The sequence below is a fragment of the Solanum tuberosum genome, unplaced genomic scaffold (assembly GCF_000226075.1).
Source record: "Solanum tuberosum cultivar DM 1-3 516 R44 unplaced genomic scaffold, SolTub_3.0 scf00316, whole genome shotgun sequence".
Taxonomy (NCBI): Eukaryota; Viridiplantae; Streptophyta; class Magnoliopsida; order Solanales; family Solanaceae; genus Solanum; species Solanum tuberosum.
The window spans coordinates 481,457-504,851 of NW_006239240.1; the positions used below are offsets into that span (position 1 = coordinate 481,457).

A 23,395-nucleotide genomic window follows, 5' to 3' on the forward strand; every position below is an offset into this window, starting at 1 on the left:
ATCATTATTGGCTCATTCATAATTCTAAGTTTCAAACATGAAATAATATATTAAAACATAAACCCTATGAAAAAGTATAAGAAATATTTAAAAATTATATCAAAGTAAATATTTTTATGTATAAAATAAAATTTTAAAATTATATATATAATGTCGGGTTGGTTTTTTTTAGTTAAAACCAAACCAACCCAAATATAGCGGGTTTTTTTTTTCCAAAACCAAACCAAGTCAAACCAAACCACTAGTCGGGTTTTTTTTCCGAGTTGACTCGATTTGCGGTTTGATTCGGTTTCGGTTCGGTTTTGTACCGCCTTAGTTTGTATGCATATATAGTTCTGCTAATACAAGAATTTTCTTTTCGAAATTTGTAATAGCCAAGAGATCCCGCTGATGGCGACATGTACACATCTATGTCCTATGATCTATAACAAATATTTGTCTACTTTTATTTGTTATGTTAAGTTTTTCGAAAGTTAATTTGATTAATTTTTAAAGTTAAATTAGATTACATTAATTCAATATTTTTCTAAAAAAAATATTACATATTCAAAAACTATACGAAAAGCACAAGTACAATTTTTTACACATTCATATGATGAAAATATACATCGTAAAATGTTAGTAAATTTTTTTTATAGTTTGATTCTAAAAAATGAAATTATGACAATAAAAATGAACAGAGATGATGATATACCGTAAGATTTAGGCACTTAATAGAGCTAAATTAGGTATAGGTAGTTATCTAATACTACGTTTTTGTCAATTATGAAGATTTTCTACGAAAGCCAAGGATCCTTGCACGCTCACGTTAAACATCATAGTCAAAAAAGAAGGGGCACTTTATTCTACACCAAAGCAAACCTATGATTTGATTATTTGCATGAAATGACTCAATGTATTTATTGACTTCAAATCATATCAACGGGCAGTGCACGCTTGCACTGATAATGCCAATACATAGAAGAAAAAAATGTGATTGTGACATTATAATTTATGTTATTTTCTTAGTCTCGTATTAGTTGATCATTATACTAAAAATAATTGTCATTTATTACTTGATTATTTTACTAAATCAAGAAAATATTAATTGCACTTTTTTCTGTATTACTCTTGCAATTAATTCTTTTTGAAAGTGTTCACATTTATTTGTAAAATCCTAAGAAGTTTTTTAAGAGGTGAATTAGTAAAATTATCTTTTTATTTATGATTTCTTAATATACGTGTAAAAAGAAAAATGATCAAATATTACGGAACTAAAGGAGTATTGGACTAGGCATACAGTTTTAAAAAGAAATATTTTTTTTTTTGAAATTTATGGTCTTAAACAAATCTTAAACATTTGTATGACTATAAATTATTTCATTCAGGATAAAAAAGTTAATTTTTTTAATCTGATTATAGAAATGTAATATTAATCCCTCCATATTTATTTAGATGTCATTACTAAAAGTACATGCTTCTTAATACTTGTCATTTCACAAAACCAATGCATAAATGAATTGTTTTTCATATTTTATCCTTGAGAGTTATTAGTCTTGAAAATATGCATTTGACCAACATATATAGGAAAATTAAATAATTAATTCATGTTCATTGATCAAATTAACTAATCAAAATAAACTAATTCGTGTTCATTTATTGAAGATTTCAAGAGAACACTAAATAAGGATACATTAAATAAATTATACATAGTTTCTTAAGGAACGTGAAATCTAAAATGGTAACAACTAAATATAAAACTGAGAAAATATTTTTAACACAGACTAAAAATAAAAGTGTGTCGCATAAATTGTTACTGAAGAAATACAAGAGAAGATTAATTTCATAATCCATTACAAATTAATTTCATTTAGGATTAAGAATTTCAAAAGTAAAATATAAGGACATATTTACTGTGCGAATTAAAATATGGTGCATGTGACCCATGTCCTTTTTATCTCCACTTCTAAAGTTGATGCATATCTATCTTATGATAATGGAGAAGCAATACTTCATTGATTTTCTATCGCTGCTAAATCGTATTTTAACTTAGTTGAAATACTTTTAATAATATTCCACATTGTGGTAACTAATTATGTTTACCCAAGATCTTCTGAGTACTGATAACCTAGTCATATATTCTAATGTAATAATGTAAATTTATTCTAAAACATGCTTGGTCCAATATTGACCTGAATCATTAAGATTATCAATCAATTTTCAACTAGTAAATGTCAAATTTGCTGTTAACAGGGATTAATAATATAATTTAGAATTCAAATAAGTTTGTGTACATTTTAAAAGTTTGACAAATAACATGCTAATGCAAAATAGTTTGATTTAATTTAGAATTGTTTTTTTAAAAAATAATAATTGAAATTTATGATATTAAACATGTTGCTATAATAGCTTATCGTTAAAGATAAAATAACAAATTTAATTGCAAAATTATTTCCAACCACATAAATGTTTCATCGTTTTAAAACGGATCTAAAATTTGCAAAAGTTTGCATGGATGAGATTAAATTGAATAATTCTTTCATCCCAAAACCAACAATACAGAAGTAGCGTTATTATTCTAGGACCATTGAGGCTATGTGCATATCTATTGTACAAGAAAAAACAGTATTGAAAGATTTGACCAGATCTTTATCGGGCAAATTAAAAGAAAAAGAAGTATTCGATATTTTCAAATTATACAAACTATATTCTAATGAACTTATTATGTAAACTTACGGATCATAATATATACTGAGACTATAATAACTCGAAAGGGATTCGGTAATATAAATATTGTTTTCATTAATTTTAAATGAAATTTGACTTTAATTCCTTTCTACTCCAAAATGGTTGAGGAAACAGCTTCTTTAAATACCATGCATTCTTTAACATACATAATTTTCTATTTATCTGGATAAATTTTTATTTTTTTGTCTAGGGCAAAGATGTCGTCGTCGAATTCTCCATGTGCAGCATGCAAATTCTTGCGTAGAAAATGCACACAACAAGAATGCGTTTTTGCGCCATACTTCCCACCAGATCAACCTCGAAAATTCGAAAATGTACACAAGGTGTTTGGGAGAAGTAATGTGGCTAAATTACTCAACGAATTAAACGCGACTCAACGGGAAGATGCTGCAAATTCCCTAGCATATGAAGCGGAATATCGCCTCCGTGATCCGGTTTATGGTTGTGTTGGACTAATTTCAATACTTCAACATAAGCTTAAGCAAGTTCAAGATGATTTATTGAATGCTAAGAAAGATTTAGCAACGTATATTGGTCCACAAGCAATGTTGCCAATGCTTCAGCACTCTGGCTATATTCAACAGCATCCCAATAATAATCCCTCTTCTTCTAATATGATGGCTTATAATATGCAGCCAATGGGATTGCAACAACAATTAATGATGCGCGATCCTCAACAACAACAACAACAACAGAATCAGCAGCAAGTGATTGAAGCTCATCAATTAGCCGCGGTAATGGCTGCAAGGGAACAGGAGATGATGAGAACTTATGAGCCACAACAATTCAACAATGGATATGATTCTGCAGGTACTGTAACAGATTTTGGTACAACAAAAGTTATTTATATACATATTTTTCCAAGTGTTTTGATGAAATTTTGAATACTAATGAATAGTTATAATAATAGAGTAACCTGATATAAGTTGCTGGTGGGAGCTAAATGCTAGTAATAGATATTCCATGGAATTAGTAGAGATGGAAAAGATGGTCCGTACATTAGGATTATAAAAAAATTAAAACAGTTTAAAGAAAATGACTTCCATTTAGAAAACTGACATTTTTTACTTCACACAAAAACACATCTATTAATTATATGTGTTTTGAAGTCTTATATATTTTGAGGAATTTTTTAATTCTAAATCTTGAATCCGTTTTTGTCTACAGGGCCAGTAACTGCAACAGGATTTCATCAAATGAGTTCATCAGTATCTCCTTCATTGGCATTAGCCTCATTTGATAATGATCCTTATCAGATTCAACAAGCCCAGCAGGAGCAGCATCGCGGCCAGGTTCAGGTTCAGGTTCAGCCACATCAATTGCTTCAGCAACAACAACAGCTACCGCAACAACCACAGACACCACAGCAGCAACAGAGAGCCAACAGTGAAGAGGAAAGGAGCATTGGTCCTTCATGTTAATGTAACAAGTCAGTTGAAGATTTTTTCTTTTAACAAATATTTTTAATCTTGGTAAGTACCTTTCAATGCTTTTCCTCCTTGTCTCTTTCATATTTTACATATGAGTTCAAAAAGTATTAATCCTTGATAATCTCTTTATTACTAATTATCTTTACTTAAACTAATACTTGCATAATTAATGATTAGGGTAGTTTTCCCAGTTATACTATGTACTTAATTAGTAGTATTATAATTTGCAGGTTACAAAATCAGGCTTGTTAGAAGGTTACACTGTGTATTAGATCTTTTAGTGATAGTGTAAAATATTTAACTCGTCCACTATGATTGTGTCAGTAATTATACAATTTATGCATCTCTTAATAGATTGTCAAACACTAAAACATGCTTTAAAAACCTATAACCTATGTGGCAACATTAACATTGGAATATTGTAGGTCCTTTCCTTATATTCAACTGGTTGAACTTTTTTTTTTTTTTTTATATTAGTTCTTACCTAAGCAATTTGCCGGAGGTAAACAAAGTCATTCAATTTTTAGGTTGCTTGACCTCTAGTGACTCTTCTCAATTATAAGAGGTTTGGCACTAGCTCTCTTTTCTTTTATTGCAAAGAAAAAAAAAGGATTATGTGGCTTGCACTCTTTCCTCTCTTTGAGTAATTCACTTTCTTTGTTAAGCAAGACATATAGTTTTTTTCGTACAAGCAATATACTTGAAAAAGAGTTCTTTTTATAGAAAAAAATAATAGCATATAAAATTAAATGACAAGGATAATAAATTCAACTTTTAGCATGATAAGATTGAAGAATATTATTTAAGTGGAAGGAGGTGGGCCCCACTTATATATGTACAAGTACTTTAATGCAATGGAAGGACCAACATTGTACAAGTACTTTAATGCAATGTTGGTCCTTTCCAACTCTCACTTCTAAATAAGAAAAGAAAAGAAAACTTTTAGAAACATCTAGATAAAATTTAAATTTAAAAAATAAAGTGTATTTGAATACAAATATTCGATGAAACATGGGTAAAATGAGCCAATGAAGAGAGATAATATAAAGAGTCATATCTTTGAATGTACATAATATTTTTCATGATTATAATATTGAATTTAAGGTTTTATTTTCTGCAGGTTAAGGACATGAGTGGCCCTATATATAAAATCTATAACCGGCCTATATTCGTATCTGGGGCATGCACATAATAATCAACTTGTTATTAGCTTTAAATTAAAGTTGAAAATTGCATGGTAGGAACTTCTTGTTGGCCCATATCTCTTCAGTATCAGCAATCAACAGCCTTTTGATAAGGGTCGGAGTCAGAATTTTTTCTAAGATCATAATTTAGTATATAAAAAAGTAAATACGTGAAGAGGTCAAAAAGAGATTCAACATATATATATATATATATATATATATATATATATATATATATTTCCAGTGAAGTATATTTCAAACATTATTGATAATATTTTCAAATTACCAAGTGTTTTGATGAAATTTTGGATACTAATGGTTAGTTATAATAATGTGCATGCAAGTGTTACTGCAGGATCATGTAATATAAAGTTAAAAATTAAGACAGTTTAGATGTATTGTCCTTGGTTGGATAGTGTAACCTGATATCTATTGCTAGTGGGAGCTAATAGATATTTCATGGAATTAGTAGAGATGGGAAAGCGGCCTGGACACTAGGATCATAAAAAAATTAGAACAGTTTAAAGAAAATCACTTTCATTTAGAAAACAGACATTTTTTAGCTCACACAAAAACACATCTATTAATATGTGTTTTGAACTCTTATTTTAAGGAATTTAGAATTTATTAATTTTAAATCTTGAATCCGTCTCTGTCAACAGGCCAGTAACCACAATAGGATTTCATCAAATGAGTTCATCAGTATCACCTTCAGTGGCATTGGCCTCATTTGATAATGATCCTTATCAGATTCAGCAAGCCCAGCAGGAGCAGCATCGCGGCCAGGTTCAGCCACATCAATTGCTTCAGCAACAGCAACAGCTACCGCAACAACCACAGACACCACAACAGCAACAGAGAGCCAACAGTGAAGAGGAAAGGGGCATTGGTCCTTCATGTTAATGTTACAAGTCAGTTGAAGATTTTTTTCTTCTAGCAATTTTTTTTTTTAAATCTTGGTAAGTACCTTTCAATGCTTTTCCTTCTTGTCTCTTTCATATTTTACATATGAGTTCAAAAAGTATTAATCCGTGATAACTCTTTATTACTAATCTTCACTTAACTAATACTACTTGCATAATTAATGATATTGTTGTTTTACAGCAATTGCATAATTAATGATATTGTTGTTTTACAGCAATGCCAAACAGGCTCTTAGTCTTGTTTTACAGCAATTGCATAATTAATGATATTGTTGTTTTACAGCAATTGCATAATTAATGATATTGTTGTTTTACAGCAATTGCATAATTAATGATATTGTTGTTTTACAGCAATTGCATAATTAATGATATTGTTGTTTTACAGCAATTGCATAATTAATGATATTGTTGTTTTACAGCAATTGCATAATTAATGATATTGTTGTTTTACAGCAATTGCATAATTAATGATATTGTTGTTTTACAGCAATTGCATAATTAATGATATTGTTGTTTTACAGCAATTGCATAATTAATGATATTGTTGTTTTACAGCAATTGCATAATTAATGATATTGTTGTTTTACAGCAATTGCATAATTAATGATATTGTTGTTTTACAGCAATTGCATAATTAATGATATTGTTGTTTTACAGCAATTGCATAATTAATGATATTGTTGTTTTACAGCAATTGCATAATTAATGATATTGTTGTTTTACAGCAATTGCATAATTAATGATATTGTTGTTTTACAGCAATGCCAAACAGGCTCTTAGTCGAAATACTTTTAATAATATTCCACATTGTGGTAACTAATTATGTTTACCCAAGATCTTCTGAGTGCTGATCTTGGACCTAGTCATATATTCTAATGTAATAATGTAAATTTATTCTAAAACATACTTGGTCCAATATTGACCTGAATCATTAAGATTATTAATCAAATTTAAACTAGTAAATGTCAAATTTGCTGTTAACAGGGATTAATATTATAATTTAGAATTCAAATAAGATTGTGTACATTTTAGAAGTTTGACAAACATGCTAATGCCTAATGGTTTGAATTAATTTAGAATTGTTTTAAAAAAAAAAAAAATATTAAATTTATGATATTAAACGTGTTGCTATAATAGCTTGTTGTTAAAGATAAAATAACAAATTTAATTGCAAAATTATTTCCAACCACATAAATGTTTCATCATTTTATAACGGATCGAAAATTTGTAAAAGTTTGCATGGATGAGATTAAATTGAATAATACTTTCATTCCAAAACCAACAATATAGAAGTAGCATTATTATTTTAGGACCATTATGGCTTTAATTTGTGCATATCTATTGTACAAGAATAAAACAGTATTGAAAGATTTGACCGGATCTTAATCGGGCAAATTAAAAGAAAAAAAAATATTCGATATTTTCAAATTATACAAACTATATTCTACTGAACTTATTATGTAAACTACGGATCATAATATATACTGAGACTATAAATGGAAAAGGATTCAGTAATATAATATTGATTTCATTAATTTAGTTAGTGCATTTCATATTGATTGTGTCATCCTCCAAAACATTTCTTCTTCGCCTTCATTCTCATTTGTCTAAATTATATATATATATTTTTGATATAATATTTTCTACTTATCTAACAAACATAAAAAAAAATAAAAAATAAGAAACACATTTGTTTTCTAAAATACATTTATGTTCATACTGAACACACCCTTTGCTAATTATTTATTTTAAAATTTTAACCACCGACATTTAAAAACGTGTAGAGTTGAAAATAACTTATTACTTACTATACTTATTAGAGACTTTAAAGAATAGCATCCAAATAGTCATAGTTACTATGCTAATTTAGTATCTAATTAATCTTAGATGTACCAATAACATATATAATCATAATAAGTACGACTTTCAAATAAAAATACTTAATGCAGAACTATTAAGAAATTTTCTTTTCTCACGCACGTGAGAATATTGTACGACGTGTCTATATAATTTTATTATAATATAGTCACCGACTTACTACATATATAACTCAGCAATAAATAAACTAGTAGTGACATTGCTATATAGAAGTAAAGGGTTTAACTCAAAATTCTTCATTAAAAAATTTGATCGATATGACTAATTATATTTTTTTTATGTGAGGCGCATGTTAAATTATTCAAAAATATCAAAGTCACACGAGTATAAGTGGTTTTTGGGTAGGTGGGAAATTCATTGCTGGTTTATTTATTTATTTTGGGGAAAGTTGGAAGTTTGTGGTTAGAGTAGAAACTACTCTAATGATTATATTATATTATATTTTTATTTTTATGTTCGATATTCATATTGAAATTCGATAAATATGATTTTATATTCAAGGGCTCAAATCCGATACCTCTATTTAAATAGTATTTACCACTTCACCATAACCCTTATTGATAACGATTAAAATTGTATACAACAATAATGAAAACTTTAATACAATTAATATAATTTGACTTGTAATAATAAGTTAGTAATCATTTTTTACTAAATTATCGATTAATGTTAATACTAAAGATTTGTCTATAATTGTAATAATTACTTTCTTTATGGCTCCATCCAATAATAGTTGTCAAGACTCGATCAAGATTATTAAAAATACTATCCCAGTGAAATTGTTATTTTACAAAAACAAGATGAAGCTATAATTTTTGTCTTATTTTATCTTAATAATAATTGTTCTTAAAATAAGATTAGTTTATAACATGTTGACCAAATTTTTGGTAGGCAAAAGTGCTTATTTTTTCCCCAAAAAAATAATTAAAAAAGTGAAGTATTTGATCAGGTTTTTAAGAGAAAATAAATAATTTTGAGAAATAGCAGAAACTTTTTTCAGAAATTAAAGAAATAGTTTTTCTAAAAACTACTTTTTTGAAAAAAATAATTCAAAAACAACTTAAAAACACTTTTTAAAAATTTGACCAATTATCAATAATCAATTCTCAAAAGTATCTTCCCTTTAAATTAATTAGTGAAACACAAATTACTTATAAAAAAAACACTTTTTTGAAATTGTATAATTTTTGGGGAAACAAGCTATTAAGTAGTATTGTTCTTTAATAAAGTACTACAATTTTCATTGGAAAGAGATAAAAAATAATAAAAATAATTTTTATTTATGATTTTTTTTTAAAAATGTGACAATTAATATGAGACATAGGGGAGTAATTTTTATGGTAGAGATTTTTGCATAATCAGAAGTTAATCTTGATTAGGTTTATATGATAGTAATTTAATTTTTTTAAGTGTCCTACACATGACATATGACTTTTAATAAGGGTAAATTTGGAATATGAATTTGTGCAGGGACAAAGAAGCGAATCAGATTTCACATTAGTCGGAAAGTCAGAATGGAGGTTTCTTCCTCTTTACGCGGTCACTACGACTCCTTTTTCACATTAGACCCCACTAATTGAATATATTTACACTCTTACCCTCTATATAATAAAAATGACCTCGACTAAATTATACTTGTCCATTTAATAATGATGTCTTTTCCTTTTTAATCTCTTGAATCTTTTCTCCCCCATCACTCTCAAATTCTGTCTCATATATTCATTTTCATAATTATAAAAACCTACAAGAATAATAAACGTGTTATCTTTTTGTTGTATTCTTTTGAAGATCGATCGGATCGACAAGAATGAATCTTCATTTTCTCAATTTTTTTGTCATAAAGGTAAATCAAGCCCTTTTCGATTTTTCTATAATCGTCTGGTGTGACTCAATTAATTCAGATTCATATCGTGTTTGCAGAGTGGAAAAATCTCATTCATCTCATCAGTCATCACAACTTTGTGATTCTTGTTTTTGTTTTCACTTGCTATAAATAAATATTTAAAAAGTAGAAAGATATAAGTATTAATTCTTGTTTATGTTATTTTAATTCATTTTCTACTCACTCCATTTTTCGCAGATGATATGAATTTTAAGGAGAGAGAGAGACGAAGGATTAAAGTTTGATCTATAGTGGTTTTGAAAATACAAGGTGAGATTTTCTTTAATTTTTTTGTTTTAATTTACCTCGTTTTGAGTTTTTGGATCTTTATTTCTGTGTTTAATTAATTTGTTTATGAATTGGAAAAGATGTTGAGTTTGATAAGGAAACACAATAAATTTTGTGTTGATCTAAAGAGATTTTGATTCACTTACTAACTTTAGATCTTAAACTACAACAAGTTTCCTCTTTACATAACTGCCTTCTTTTGCTATTATTCTTAATGGATTTTGAAAATTTTAGGAAGAATTGGTTGTAACAGCAATTTTCTTACTAATCACTTCCCTATTACCTTGAATAAAATCAATTAAAATACCTCTTAATTTATTCTATTGATGATATAAATATATTTACTTGCCATGTTTGCTTCAATGTGACTTTAATGCCATGCATTCTTTAACATACATAATTTTACCATTTATAATTACTCTTCTATTTATCATACTGCAAAAATGCATTTTGTTATAAGTATATTTCTCAGATTTTAGGTCTTTCTTTCTTGTCTAGGGCAATAGCAAGGCCAAAGATGTCATCGTCGAATTCTCCATGTGCAGCATGCAAATTCTTGCGTAGAAAATGCACACAAGAATGCGTTTTTGCTCCATACTTCCCACCAGATCAACCTCGAAAATTCGAAAATGTACACAAGGTGTTTGGGGCTAGTAATGTGGCTAAATTACTCAACGAATTAAACGCGACTCAACGGGAAGATGCTGTAAATTCCCTAGCATATGAAGCGGAATATCGCCTCCGTGATCCGGTTTATGGTTGTGTTGGACTAATTTCAATACTTCAACATAAGCTTAAGCAAGTTCAAGATGATTTATTGAATGCTAAGAAAGATTTAGCAACGTATATTGGTCCACAAGCAATGTTGCCAATGCTTCAGCACTCTGGCTATATTCAACAGCATCCCAATAATAATCCCTCTTCTTCTAATATGATGGCTTATAATATGCAGCCAATGGGATTGCAACAACAATTAATGATGCGCGATCCTCAACAACAACAACAACAACAGAATCAGCAGCAAGTGATTGAAGCTCATCAATTAGCCGCGGTAATGGCTGCAAGGGAACAGGAGATGATGAGAACTTATGAGCAACAACAATTCAACAATGGATATGATTCTGCAGGTACTGTAACAGATGAAAACTCCGTTATTTAGTTTAAATATTGAGTTTATTTTGGTACAACAAAAGTTATTTATATACATATTTTTCCAAGTGTTTTGATGAAATTTTGAATACTAATGAATAGTTATAATAATAGAGTAACCTGATATAAGTTGCTGGTGGGAGCTAAATGCTAGTAATAGATATTCCATGGAATTAGTAGAGATGGAAAAGATGGTCCGTACATTAGGATTATAAAAAAATTAAAACAGTTTAAAGAAAATGACTTCCATTTAGAAAACTGACATTTTTTACTTCACACAAAAACACATCTATTAATTATATGTGTTTTGAAGTCTTATATATTTTGAGGAATTTTTTAATTCTAAATCTTGAATCCGTTTTTGTCTACAGGGCCAGTAACTGCAACAGGATTTCATCAAATGAGTTCATCAGTATCTCCTTCATTGGCATTAGCCTCATTTGATAATGATCCTTATCAGATTCAACAAGCCCAGCAGGAGCAGCATCGCGGCCAGGTTCAGGTTCAGGTTCAGCCACATCAATTGCTTCAGCAACAACAACAGCTACCGCAACAACCACAGACACCACAGCAGCAACAGAGAGCCAACAGTGAAGAGGAAAGGAGCATTGGTCCTTCATGTTAATGTAACAAGTCAGTTGAAGATTTTTTCTTTTAACAAATATTTTTAATCTTGGTAAGTACCTTTCAATGCTTTTCCTCCTTGTCTCTTTCATATTTTACATATGAGTTCAAAAAGTATTAATCCTTGATAATCTCTTTATTACTAATTATCTTTACTTAAACTAATACTTGCATAATTAATGATTAGGGTAGTTTTCCCAGTTATACTATGTACTTAATTAGTAGTATTATAATTTGCAGGTTACAAAATCAGGCTTGTTAGAAGGTTACACTGTGTATTAGATCTTTTAGTGATAGTGTAAAATATTTAACTCGTCCACTATGATTGTGTCAGTAATTATACAATTTATGCATCTCTTAATAGATTGTCAAACACTAAAACATGCTTTAAAAACCTATAACCTATGTGGCAACATTAACATTGGAATATTGTAGGTCCTTTCCTTATATTCAACTGGTTGAACTTTTTTTTTTTTTTTTATATTAGTTCTTACCTAAGCAATTTGCCGGAGGTAAACAAAGTCATTCAATTTTTAGGTTGCTTGACCTCTAGTGACTCTTCTCAATTATAAGAGGTTTGGCACTAGCTCTCTTTTCTTTTATTGCAAAGAAAAAAAAAGGATTATGTGGCTTGCACTCTTTCCTCTCTTTGAGTAATTCACTTTCTTTGTTAAGCAAGACATATAGTTTTTTTCGTACAAGCAATATACTTGAAAAAGAGTTCTCTGGTGTGAGGTATAAAGTATAATAATTTCAGGATAAAATGTATGTATGATTATTTTATCCCACGTTTGATTGGAGGTATTAGGTAATCCTTGAATTATTTATTCCACCATTTTTGCTTCAGGATAAGTTACCCATAGACATATTGGAATAATTTATCCCGAAATAGTTAACCCAGGCTCCAACCAAACAACCCCTTAAGTACTTATATCCCATATAAAAGGATTATTGCACCGCCGTTGCAATTTAAACAACGATATATTCAATGTAATCTCGTAAGTGAAACCTAAATATAATAAAATACACACAAAACTTACTCTTTTATTACCAGTCATACTGTTTTATTACTCTATTAATCAAATTACTATCATAGTAGTTAATATATAAATACGGTATCTTATGATATAAATATTTAATATACTGTCAGTGCACACAACTCTAACATTTATTTCTTTGCCTCTGATGCGTAAACCAGTTTACAAAGAAGATGGAGATGGAGATGGAGATGGAGATGAGAATATTCAACTTTGATAGTGAAAGGTGGCAAGTATCTGGCCTTCTTTTTAGATTTTTCTTTCTTGTTACCCCCTTTTGAGTTGTTGAAAGACATGATTTAATTATTGTGGGAGGTTAATTTTTTTTTAAACATATAATAGAAAATTAGTACTGTTGTCTTTCATTTACCTATAGGTGCTGACTTTATGCAGCAATCATACTGGTTTCTTTTATATTTTTCTTTTCTTTTTCAACTTTGACTAGCTTATGGTCAATTATTTCTTCTTTCATATTTCATATAGGAGTGGATTCAGAATTTCTAATTATTTCCTCTTTGATAGTTCCACGATTTCTAATTATTTCCTCCGCTCCGTAGAGGAACACAAATAAATCGCTCCAGTTATACCCTACCGTATGACCTAACACTATCAATTAAGTGGAGCAATAATCATGAGAAATTATAGTTCAAATTTTAATAAAGATAGTAATAAATTAGTAAATGATTTCTTTTCATTTGCGTAAGTCCTCGTGGATGAGTTACTTGACACTTGCACTGATGCAAAATACTAAATATCAGTGAAATAATAGTACGTTGTGGCTAATTTGGTGGTTAAATTATACTGGTTTTTAATTTCAACATCATGATAAATGGATGCAAATAAAATAAAATTGATGTACGTTTCTCAAACAACGCAAGTAACAGCCTGTACGCAGCATGCATATTATACTCTATTATTGACCTTAACCATTTTTTTTCAAAAAAATAAAATCTTGTTACCACTGTCTCCTAAAACCTCAATTTTGTTATAGATTTCAGAGCTTTCATAAATGATAGTATGCTATTAAGGAATATTTTTATTCCACTTACAGTTGGGCTCATAGATTTCATGAAATTACGTCGATGGACATGTGCTGTTTGACTTTGATATAGGGAGGTTAGAATAAACTATTTCTCCCATTTATTTTTACTTGTTACATATTTCTAAAGTAGATTTTTATTTTTTTGACAAATAAAAAAAAAAAAAAAAAATTCCCATATTTTATATATCCTTACCACTAAATATTACTCTATCCCCCAGTTTTTTTTTTCAAAACCTAATAGAGTAGTTAACATCATTTAATAGAGATAGTATTGTAAAATACATATATCAATAATTATTTTCTTAATTGATGTGTCAAGTCAAATAATGACAAGTAAAAATGAATGGAGGGAGTACGTTTTTAATTTGTTTCAATGTAAATTACCTTCTTCATTTCAAAATAAATGTTGCTTTAAGAAAAGAAAAACAGATTGTCCCCAAATAAGTACCGTTTTAGAAATTTAAGACGAAAAATAGTAATTTATTACAACTATACCTTTATATTAAATAAAATAGAGCTGACCGGAAAATGAAAAGTAGAAAAGAAAATTATAAAGTGAAAAATCAAATCGTCATCCGATAAAAGTTCATATAATCAATCAACTAAACTATATATATAACATTTTGAGAAGTGAAATATATGAAAAATTGGTAGACTTCTTAGATCTCCTGCACATGGGTCCTTCTTTCATTTTTGGAAGACCTGCAATGTACCTCCTAATTTAGGAGGGTTAAATAGACGGGTTAAATAAAATTAAGATTGATTAAAATATGTTAACGCATTAACAATATTTAATGCATCATAACCCTTCTAATTACCTAATTTAAATCTATTTTCCATTCATTTATTTTTATTTTAAAATGTAATTATATAAAAATAAATTGCTAAACTAATGTACTGTACAGCAAAATTGTAGAATTTATAACTTAATTCCAAAACCAATTCGTTTCTTGACTTTTAACAAAACTACATTTTAAAATAATTAAATTATTGAGCCAATACACACTCATTAAGAAAAAAGGTTTAAAACATAAAATAAAGAGCAATTTCACATATAGCAAGTAGTAAATTTTATGTTTGCTATGGAGCTTTTGATTTGTATAATTCGCTAGATACATCCAATTTTATACAAATTGTTCAGTTTTGTATAAATTCATTTATACATTGTAATTTGTATAATAAGATCTGTATTTGTATAATTATAAGTGTATAGGACGAAAATATATGTATTTGTATTTATATATACACTTTTCTCTCGTTTTATACAAACACAAACACATTTTATACATTTGTATACCTAGCAGGTAATTGTATATCGAAAATGACTAATTGTATACCGAACCAGATGGCAAAAAAATGGGATGTTTGCTGCGAATTACAAATGAAATAAACTATGGCTATAACATTTAATTGGAATTAATAGTTTGCTATTTCATACAATTTTCCCTAAAATGACATCATTTTCCACTTGTGTCTATAGCAATCAAAATGAACTTAGCCCATGGGAGCGGCCCAACCCAACCCCTTATTGGGGTAAGGTTGAGATAAAAAATTTCAAGCCCATTTGAAACTAGGGCTTATAAGCCCAATCCATATAAGTCATTGGCCCTTGAGGCTTGATGAGGGCTGGGCCGGGGTCGGTATATGGACCAAAACTATTTATTTAGGGGTAACTTACAACAATTTTACTAGTGTATGAGTTAATTACTTAAATGCGTGTTATGTTGTAAAATTACGAATCTTATCGGATTTGGTACTTCCAAACAGAGGCGAACCCATGATTTGACGGGTGCACCACCAACGATAATGCACGTTAGTTAAAGTATGTACCCAATATTGATTTATATGATAATTTTATTAAACATAAAAATACAAAACTATGATATTCATGTATAAATAAATTAAATGACTATTAGATAAAGTTTGTTTTGTGGAGTGGTAGTTTTAAATTTCACTTTGCACCATGAGGTCGCAAGTTCGAAACTAGCCATCCCCCTATTTCATTCGATATTTTTAAACTTCACAGCTAAAAACGAAAAAAAACAAGATAATCAGCAAATGAGATTCAAACTCGGTCCCTTCCTCAATGAAGTACAACGTCTAAACCAGCTAACCCAGCTGGCTTTTGTGCATTTCGGTGCCTAATAAAATATATCTATATTTTAAAGTTTGTGTGTGTGTGTGTATATATATATATATATATATATATATAATTTTTCGAAGTTAACGGGTGCACGTGCACTCTCAAAGATACACATGGGTTCGCCTCTACTTCCAAATACATGTATTTCGGAATACATGTACTCAAAATTAGGTGAATTTGTTCTAGATACACTCTATCCAAGTGTATTCACATGTATCTAGGATATATAGAAAAATAACGCACCCTCGCCTCCCTCTCATCTAGCTCACGTATTTGGAATTCATCACACTAGATAATGTATCTCATGTATCCAGTATCCTAGATATATGCTAATCACACTAGATTATTTGCTAGTGTTATTGAAATAACACCATTATTTGCCACATTTGATTCGAAAATCTTCTCATTTTTTGATGTTATAAAATTTTAAGTTTGAAAAGAAAAAAAGAAGGGCTAACCTGCCCCAGCCCTCAACCCTTCTAGATTTGGGTTGGGTCGAGAATTTTCAGGCCCTTCCAAATGAAGGGTCGACCTGCCCTAGCCCATCGAATTCCTTGGCCCCTAAGTCTTGAGTCAGCTCTTTTTGACAACTCTACTTGTGTCCATTCAGATATTCTCAAATTATTCTTGAAAATATAAATAATTCAAAGTAAAATCATAAATATGAGCAATTAACTCTCTTGAAATTATCATCTAGAAGATGTAAATGAGAGGCAAAAATGGAAAAATAATAATTCAACAACTCTCTTGAACTTTGAATAATTCACTTATTTTGAACGATGAAAAAAGGGTCAATAATTCACTTATTTTGGAATGGAAGAATTAATAGTTTACTACATGTTGATTTGATTTGAGTTAGTAATATAACCTAAATTGACCTAACTTTTTTCTTCCGTGTAGCCAAATGAATTGACACAAATAGACAATTGTTACATACCATTGTCAACATATAGCCCAATATTAATTAACAATTAATAGACAAATAAAAAATTAGCACATATTAACCCAAAAGTTATATATTGAAATTTTAAATTTAAAAAAATAAAAAAAATAAAAGATATTTAATATCATCTCTCTTCTAACTTCCAACCACTTCTCCTTAAAACTAACAAACGATTATTTAGAATTATCTTTTTTCTTTCAAATTATTATTTTCTGAAAGAATAAAAGATACTAATTTATATCCTATAATCTTATAACTTCCAATCATTTCTACTTAAAACTAGTAAAATATTATTTAGAATTATTTCTCTCCTTAAAATTAGCAAATAAAAAAATTGATTATAACTATTCTTCTTTTAAAAAGGAGAAAAATGACAAATATATCCCCGAATTATCGCAAATGATATATAAATATCCTCCATCATACTTTTCGTTCATTAATGCCCCTGCCGTCCAAACAAGTTTAAAATGAAAGAGTCCATGTTACACAAGTTGGTAAAGGGATATAATCTGACGGGTTTTAATAATATCTCTATATATTTGCTGTAATAAACACTTTGTTTGTAATGAAATTCTGAGTGAATTAATCGTATAAGTATTATTTTAATTATTAATGAAAAAATTAAGCTTCTTAGATAAACTCTTTTGATTGGTCGATTGATCTATCGAGCACAATTTTTCTTATTTTTCTAAGAAAAAAGTAAGGTTGACAGACCTTACGCTCCTTAAATTTTACCCATAAAATTTTACTAAATATATTATTATTGTGTTCTTATATAAACTCCGTATGGGTCTGGTTGGATTTTTTCAGAATTGGCAAATTTAATTATTTCCTAATTAGTGGAAGTGGTACTTTCTTAGATTTGGTTTCTTTTTACATACGTTGCTATCAAATAAAAAATGGAAATATTACAGAAATCCCTCCTTTTAGTTTACTTATTACCATTATCCCCTATAAGTTTTATAAATCTCCAAAATTTCTCATTTTCGCACATCAGATTAGTGTATCTCGCGCATCAGATTAATGTATCAACGCTTATATTATTGTATCTCGCGCATCAGATTAGTGTATCATGTATAAAATGTACATCAGATTAGTGTAAAATGTATAAAATGTAATGTATCTTACTTAGCGATTAATGTATCTCGCGCATCAGATTAATGTATCAACGCTTATATTATTGTATCTCGCGCATCAGATTAGTGTATCATGTATAAAATGTACATCAGATTAGTGTAAAATGTATAAAATGTAATGTATCTTACTTAGCGATTAATGTATCTCGCGCATCAGATTAATGTATCAACGCTTATATTATTGTATCTCGCGCATCAGATTAGTGTATCATGTATAAAATGTACATCAGATTAGTGTAAAATGTATAAAATGTAATGTATCTTACTTAGCGATTAATGTATCTCGCGCATCAGATTAATGTATCAGCGCTTATATTATTGTATCCGTTTGAGGGATTTCTGTAATTATAAACTTTTAAGGGATATATTGTAATTTTGCCTTAAAAATATGTGATTTCTGTAATTTGCCCACAAAAAATAATATTTGGGCTTATTTTTCCAGAACGTGACAACAACAACAATTGCCAGATAGAATTATTCTGATGGATCAATTATGCCTCATATTCTTTGCAGCAAATTGCAAAATGTCGATATTTTTATCTAAATGTACTCGATCTCAAAGAATCTATTTTTCAAAAGAGCGTGGTGTGGAGGCCTGAGTCCTCATGTGTGTTCTTGATAGTGCTGATTGATTACATATTGGCTTCGTTACTGTTGTCACTTGTTTATGTTATTTGTTGATTGCCACCTGCTAAGTTCTATAGTTGATTTCATACAATTACTTTATGTATATTGGTTTCTATTTTGAGTCGCTCAATGATATCTATTCATTACATGTTTCTTTGTATTGACCCATACTTGTGTTTTCTTCGTGTTCCTTTTGTGGAGTGTAGCGAGTGTACCACCGACTTCAACTCGCCCTCAGCTCTAGCCAGTCTCCAGCACATCAGGTTCAGGGTGAGTTATTCATTCTAGCTCGTGTTGGATTCTCTCGGTCGTGGCATGATGTCCTTAGTTTTCGGACACAAACTATTTTATTTATTTATTTATGATATCTTTGATACTCTTAGACTTGGTATTTGAGAATTAGATCTCCTTGATGTGATGACTTTCAAATCTTGAGAAACGATGTTTAATAGACTTTAGTGGATTTGTATTTCTTACCTTAATAAGATTTGAACTTTCGCATTATGGTTATGTTTTACTCGGAAAAAAAATAAAAGAAAAATGACTTGTTTCGAAAAATCGACTAAACTTATGATTTAAGAGAAATCGACTTTTCAAATAGAGACAAAGTCGCCACTTAATTTTTGAATTAAAAAAGAATCAAGAAAAAACTTAAGGTTTTTCAAAAGACTTAAATAGATAAAATCAATTGAAAATAACGGGTTCGAAGTTCAATGTACATTCCGAGAAGGTGTTAGTCCCTTGGAATGTCCGCTAACTTGCAGTTGACCGGTGATTTGACTAAAAATGACTTCGACTAATTTTTAAAATTTTAATTAAGTAAAAGAACTCATTTATTTCTTATTTACTTATTACTATTATTTCCTAATTAATTATTTTTAAGGGGAAATAAACTAAGGGGGATCATTCAAAAGGGAAGTGACTTAAGTGTTGACAAGACTAATAATAAAATAGAGCTAAATAACAAATATATATCTTTTGGACATAAAAGAAAAATGACCATCTTTGGAAATTAAATTAAAACCAAAATGTTAGTCAATAACAAATGGACAAATTACTTAAGTACACAACATTACTTTACCTATTCTCAATATTTCCCTACTCTTTTATTAAAATACAAAAATCCCTTATTTTCCCCCAATTCAACTTAACCGGATACTTTATTATTTGGAAGCCAAATCAGACCTTTCCCATTCCCTAATTTTCGCCCTCAATCTCTCCCATTACAATTTCAGTTATCAAATTCAAATAATTTTGAATTTCAAAAGAATCCTATCACTATTCAACCGGATTCAGAGTTCAAATTAGGTTTTCTCATCTTCTCCATTGTGATTTCCGCCTTTTTTTCTTTCTTTTATTGTGTATCAATCGTTTTGGCTCTTGCATTATGCATCTAACATCTAACAAATCTCTAATTTTTTATTCAGAAGATCCTAACAATAAAGAATTGAGTTCTAAAAGGTTGCATGACCTGATAGTCATGGCAAATCAAAGTTCTAGCAAGAGAAAATCGGTAAAAGAAGTACATGCATGTACTTCAAAAGATCCGAAAACCCCAAAGAAAAGGGGTAGAAAGGTTGCCCCTCCCATTAATCGACCAACATTACCCATGGTATGCAATTTTTATCATTTATGTATCCCCTGTTTTTTTTAAAAAATCTGATGATAAATAATTTCTTGTTTTTTTATTAAGTATCCTCTTTGAATTATGCAGTTGTTTTTCAGATACATTAATTTTTTGCGAATTTGTTTATTAACTGTTATTGTATTAAAAGCGAAGAGAACTGTATCGAAGTTAAGTACTCAAATCACATTTACTTTGTAGGTTGTTTTTTGTCACTGTATATAAGGAATAATTGAATTTGTGTACCTCTTATGTTTTCTTATGTTTTGTTGTTATTTAGTATCAAATGAAATGAACATTACTGTATCTAAGATACTTGCCTAATTCACAATTTGACATCTAGGTTGGTTTTGGTACTGTGTATCATAGTCAATGATAATACTCTATATGATACTTAAAAGAATAAAAATGGTTATGAGAACTGATTGGGCATCAATGGAGGCGTACAAAGACAAGGAAACTAGTGAATTATTGGGTCCACAACAGTCGTTTGAGTTGGAATATGCTAAAGACATTATGCAACAACAAAGCGATAGCCTGTTAGTATTGTAAAATAATTTATTTACTTACACATTTAATTCTCTTTTTAATGTATCTACTTTTTGTTTGCAGTGATTGTGGAATGTATGTAGTTGTTTTTGCTGAATACTTGAGCGACGAAATCAACATTCCATTTATTAGTTTTCGGAGTGACTATCGTCGCAATAGATATGCAACACTGTTATGGAAGTATGGTATGAACAAGTTCAAGGCGGGATATGTTAGCGATAATGATGATCCTACAAGGCCGAAGAGTGGCTACACTACACCAACAGAAGGTGTAATGATTAATGTAGAATAGTTATGTTTTATTGTATTGAAAATACGTTAATTAGTATTTTGTAATATTCTTCCCGTTTCAACACAATTATTCTAAGTAATTATTAATTTGAAGACTATTTTTTGTCAAAAATTGTATTTCAATTCTAATTATTGTTCCAATATATATAGTTTATAATATAGTATCTTGTTACAAATTATATCTTATACACCAATACTGTTGATACAATATAACCATCAGATACAGAATATCTGATACTATATATTCTACACTTGGTAAACAACAACTAATTTTCAATTTATTTAGTATCTATTAACATGTGGTAGCCTTGATGTAAATCACAACATATGATACTATATTATTATCAGATACACAATATCCATAAAATTATTATGCATATGATACACATTTTATTATCAAATAACAAATTTGTGTATATGTTACAATTGGTACAAAACAATTAAGTTTCAATATATTTAGTATCCTTTAACAGGTTGAATCTTGTAACATTGATTTAAATCATAACAACTACAGTAACATTTTTTTATTATCAGATACAAAATATAGTTGAACTATAACGTATATAATACTATATAAATTATCAAATAACTTAATTGTTATATACCCTAACACATGATACAATATGTTTTACACTAGGTATAAAACAATTCAATATATTTAGTATCAAGTGGTTATGTTGTTGTAAAGCTTTTAGGTACTGACCATGAAATCAACATTGAAATGATTTTTTTTTTACATATTCCTTTCATACTCTCCATTTGTTACTTAATTACATATGGTGGTTGTTACAGGCTGTGGGGCTTTGAGAAGTTGTTGTTCAAAGACTCAAGAAGTAACATTAGGAGAGATCGGAAGTACGCCATATAGGCAAAAAATGCATAATCAATAGTTTGTCTCTTGTAACATTTATATAAAGTTAAAATCACACCAAATGATAATATCTTATTAGCAGATTCAAAATATCTAGAAAATTAGTACACATGAAGCATAAAAATTCTTTGAATCAAACTTTTACTTTTTTCGAAGAACAGGGAGAAGGTTTCACAATTTGAAATTTAAAAATTATAATTTAGTTAGAGGTTTATGAACGACTGATTGGTTGAAGGAAGAAACGTACGCGTGATTTGTGGGAGTCAATTATAATTTTCATTTTAATCCCTTATTTAACGCATTAAACTGATAACAACAACTTAATAATTTAAGTATCCGCCCTTTATTAATTAAAGTATCCGCCCTTTATTAATTAAAGTATCCGCTTGCAATATTATGTATCCGAAAGACACTAAAAAAAGGGATTTTTGGTAATTAATGAAAGAGTAGGGATAGGAAGTAATTTCTTTCTTATACTATGTGATTTGCCTAATTTTTACATAACAAATAGATGAGGAAAACGGGATAGAAAATTGAACTTGGGCTAATTTGCCCAAATCCTCAAATCTGATGGGCCCAAATTATTCTCCTGTCCTAAATCTAAAAAGGGGCAAAAAACTTAAGTATACAACTTAATAACTTTAATTACACGAATATAGCAATACTTTTTTTTTCAATTGAATAGCAATATTTTTTTTTCAAAACTGGAATTCTTATTAAAAAAATAAAAAAACGTTTTCAGCCACAATTATCCATATCCCTTAAATTTTTCCAATTATTTTACTTTCCCTGATTTACTCCAATTTGTTATGTATCATATCCCATAAGAAAGGTTTCCTACAAAAATAAAACTTCTCTTCCAAACTAAGATCGACGATCAAATATGCAGACCAATAATTTTTCAATTTTAATTCATCATAGCGGGTGTTGGGACTCATCATGTAATCTTTTTGGTAGTAATTCCTTTGGTTTTGTCGAATTTGGTGGGATATACATTCATAAGATTTTGGTTAATGTTCTGGTGCAACTGTAAAAGGTTTAATTATT

At 29.0% G+C, this 23,395-nt stretch overlaps 2 protein-coding genes across 2 annotated transcripts; both read left to right on the forward strand.

Moving 5' to 3' along the window:
* The first annotated feature begins 2,924 nt into the window (after window positions 1–2,924).
* LOC102603113 (LOB domain-containing protein 36-like) lies at window positions 2,925–4,264 on the forward strand. Its single transcript, XM_006360187.2, has 2 exons — window positions 2,925–3,537; window positions 3,895–4,264. The coding sequence occupies exons 1-2, from the start codon at window positions 2,925–2,927 to the stop codon at window positions 4,146–4,148; spliced, it is 867 nt and encodes a 288-aa protein (XP_006360249.1). The 3' UTR covers window positions 4,149–4,264.
* Window positions 4,265–9,804: 5,540 nt separating this feature from the next.
* LOC102594824 (LOB domain-containing protein 36-like) lies at window positions 9,805–13,536 on the forward strand. The gene is made up of 5 exons (XM_006360169.2): window positions 9,805–9,985; window positions 10,223–10,294; window positions 10,811–11,439; window positions 11,833–12,137; window positions 13,284–13,536. Exons 3-4 carry the CDS (start codon window positions 10,830–10,832, stop codon window positions 12,084–12,086), a joined length of 864 nt encoding a protein of 287 aa, XP_006360231.1. The 5' UTR covers window positions 9,805–9,985; window positions 10,223–10,294; window positions 10,811–10,829; the 3' UTR covers window positions 12,087–12,137; window positions 13,284–13,536.
* The last annotated feature ends 9,859 nt before the right edge of the window (window positions 13,537–23,395 follow it).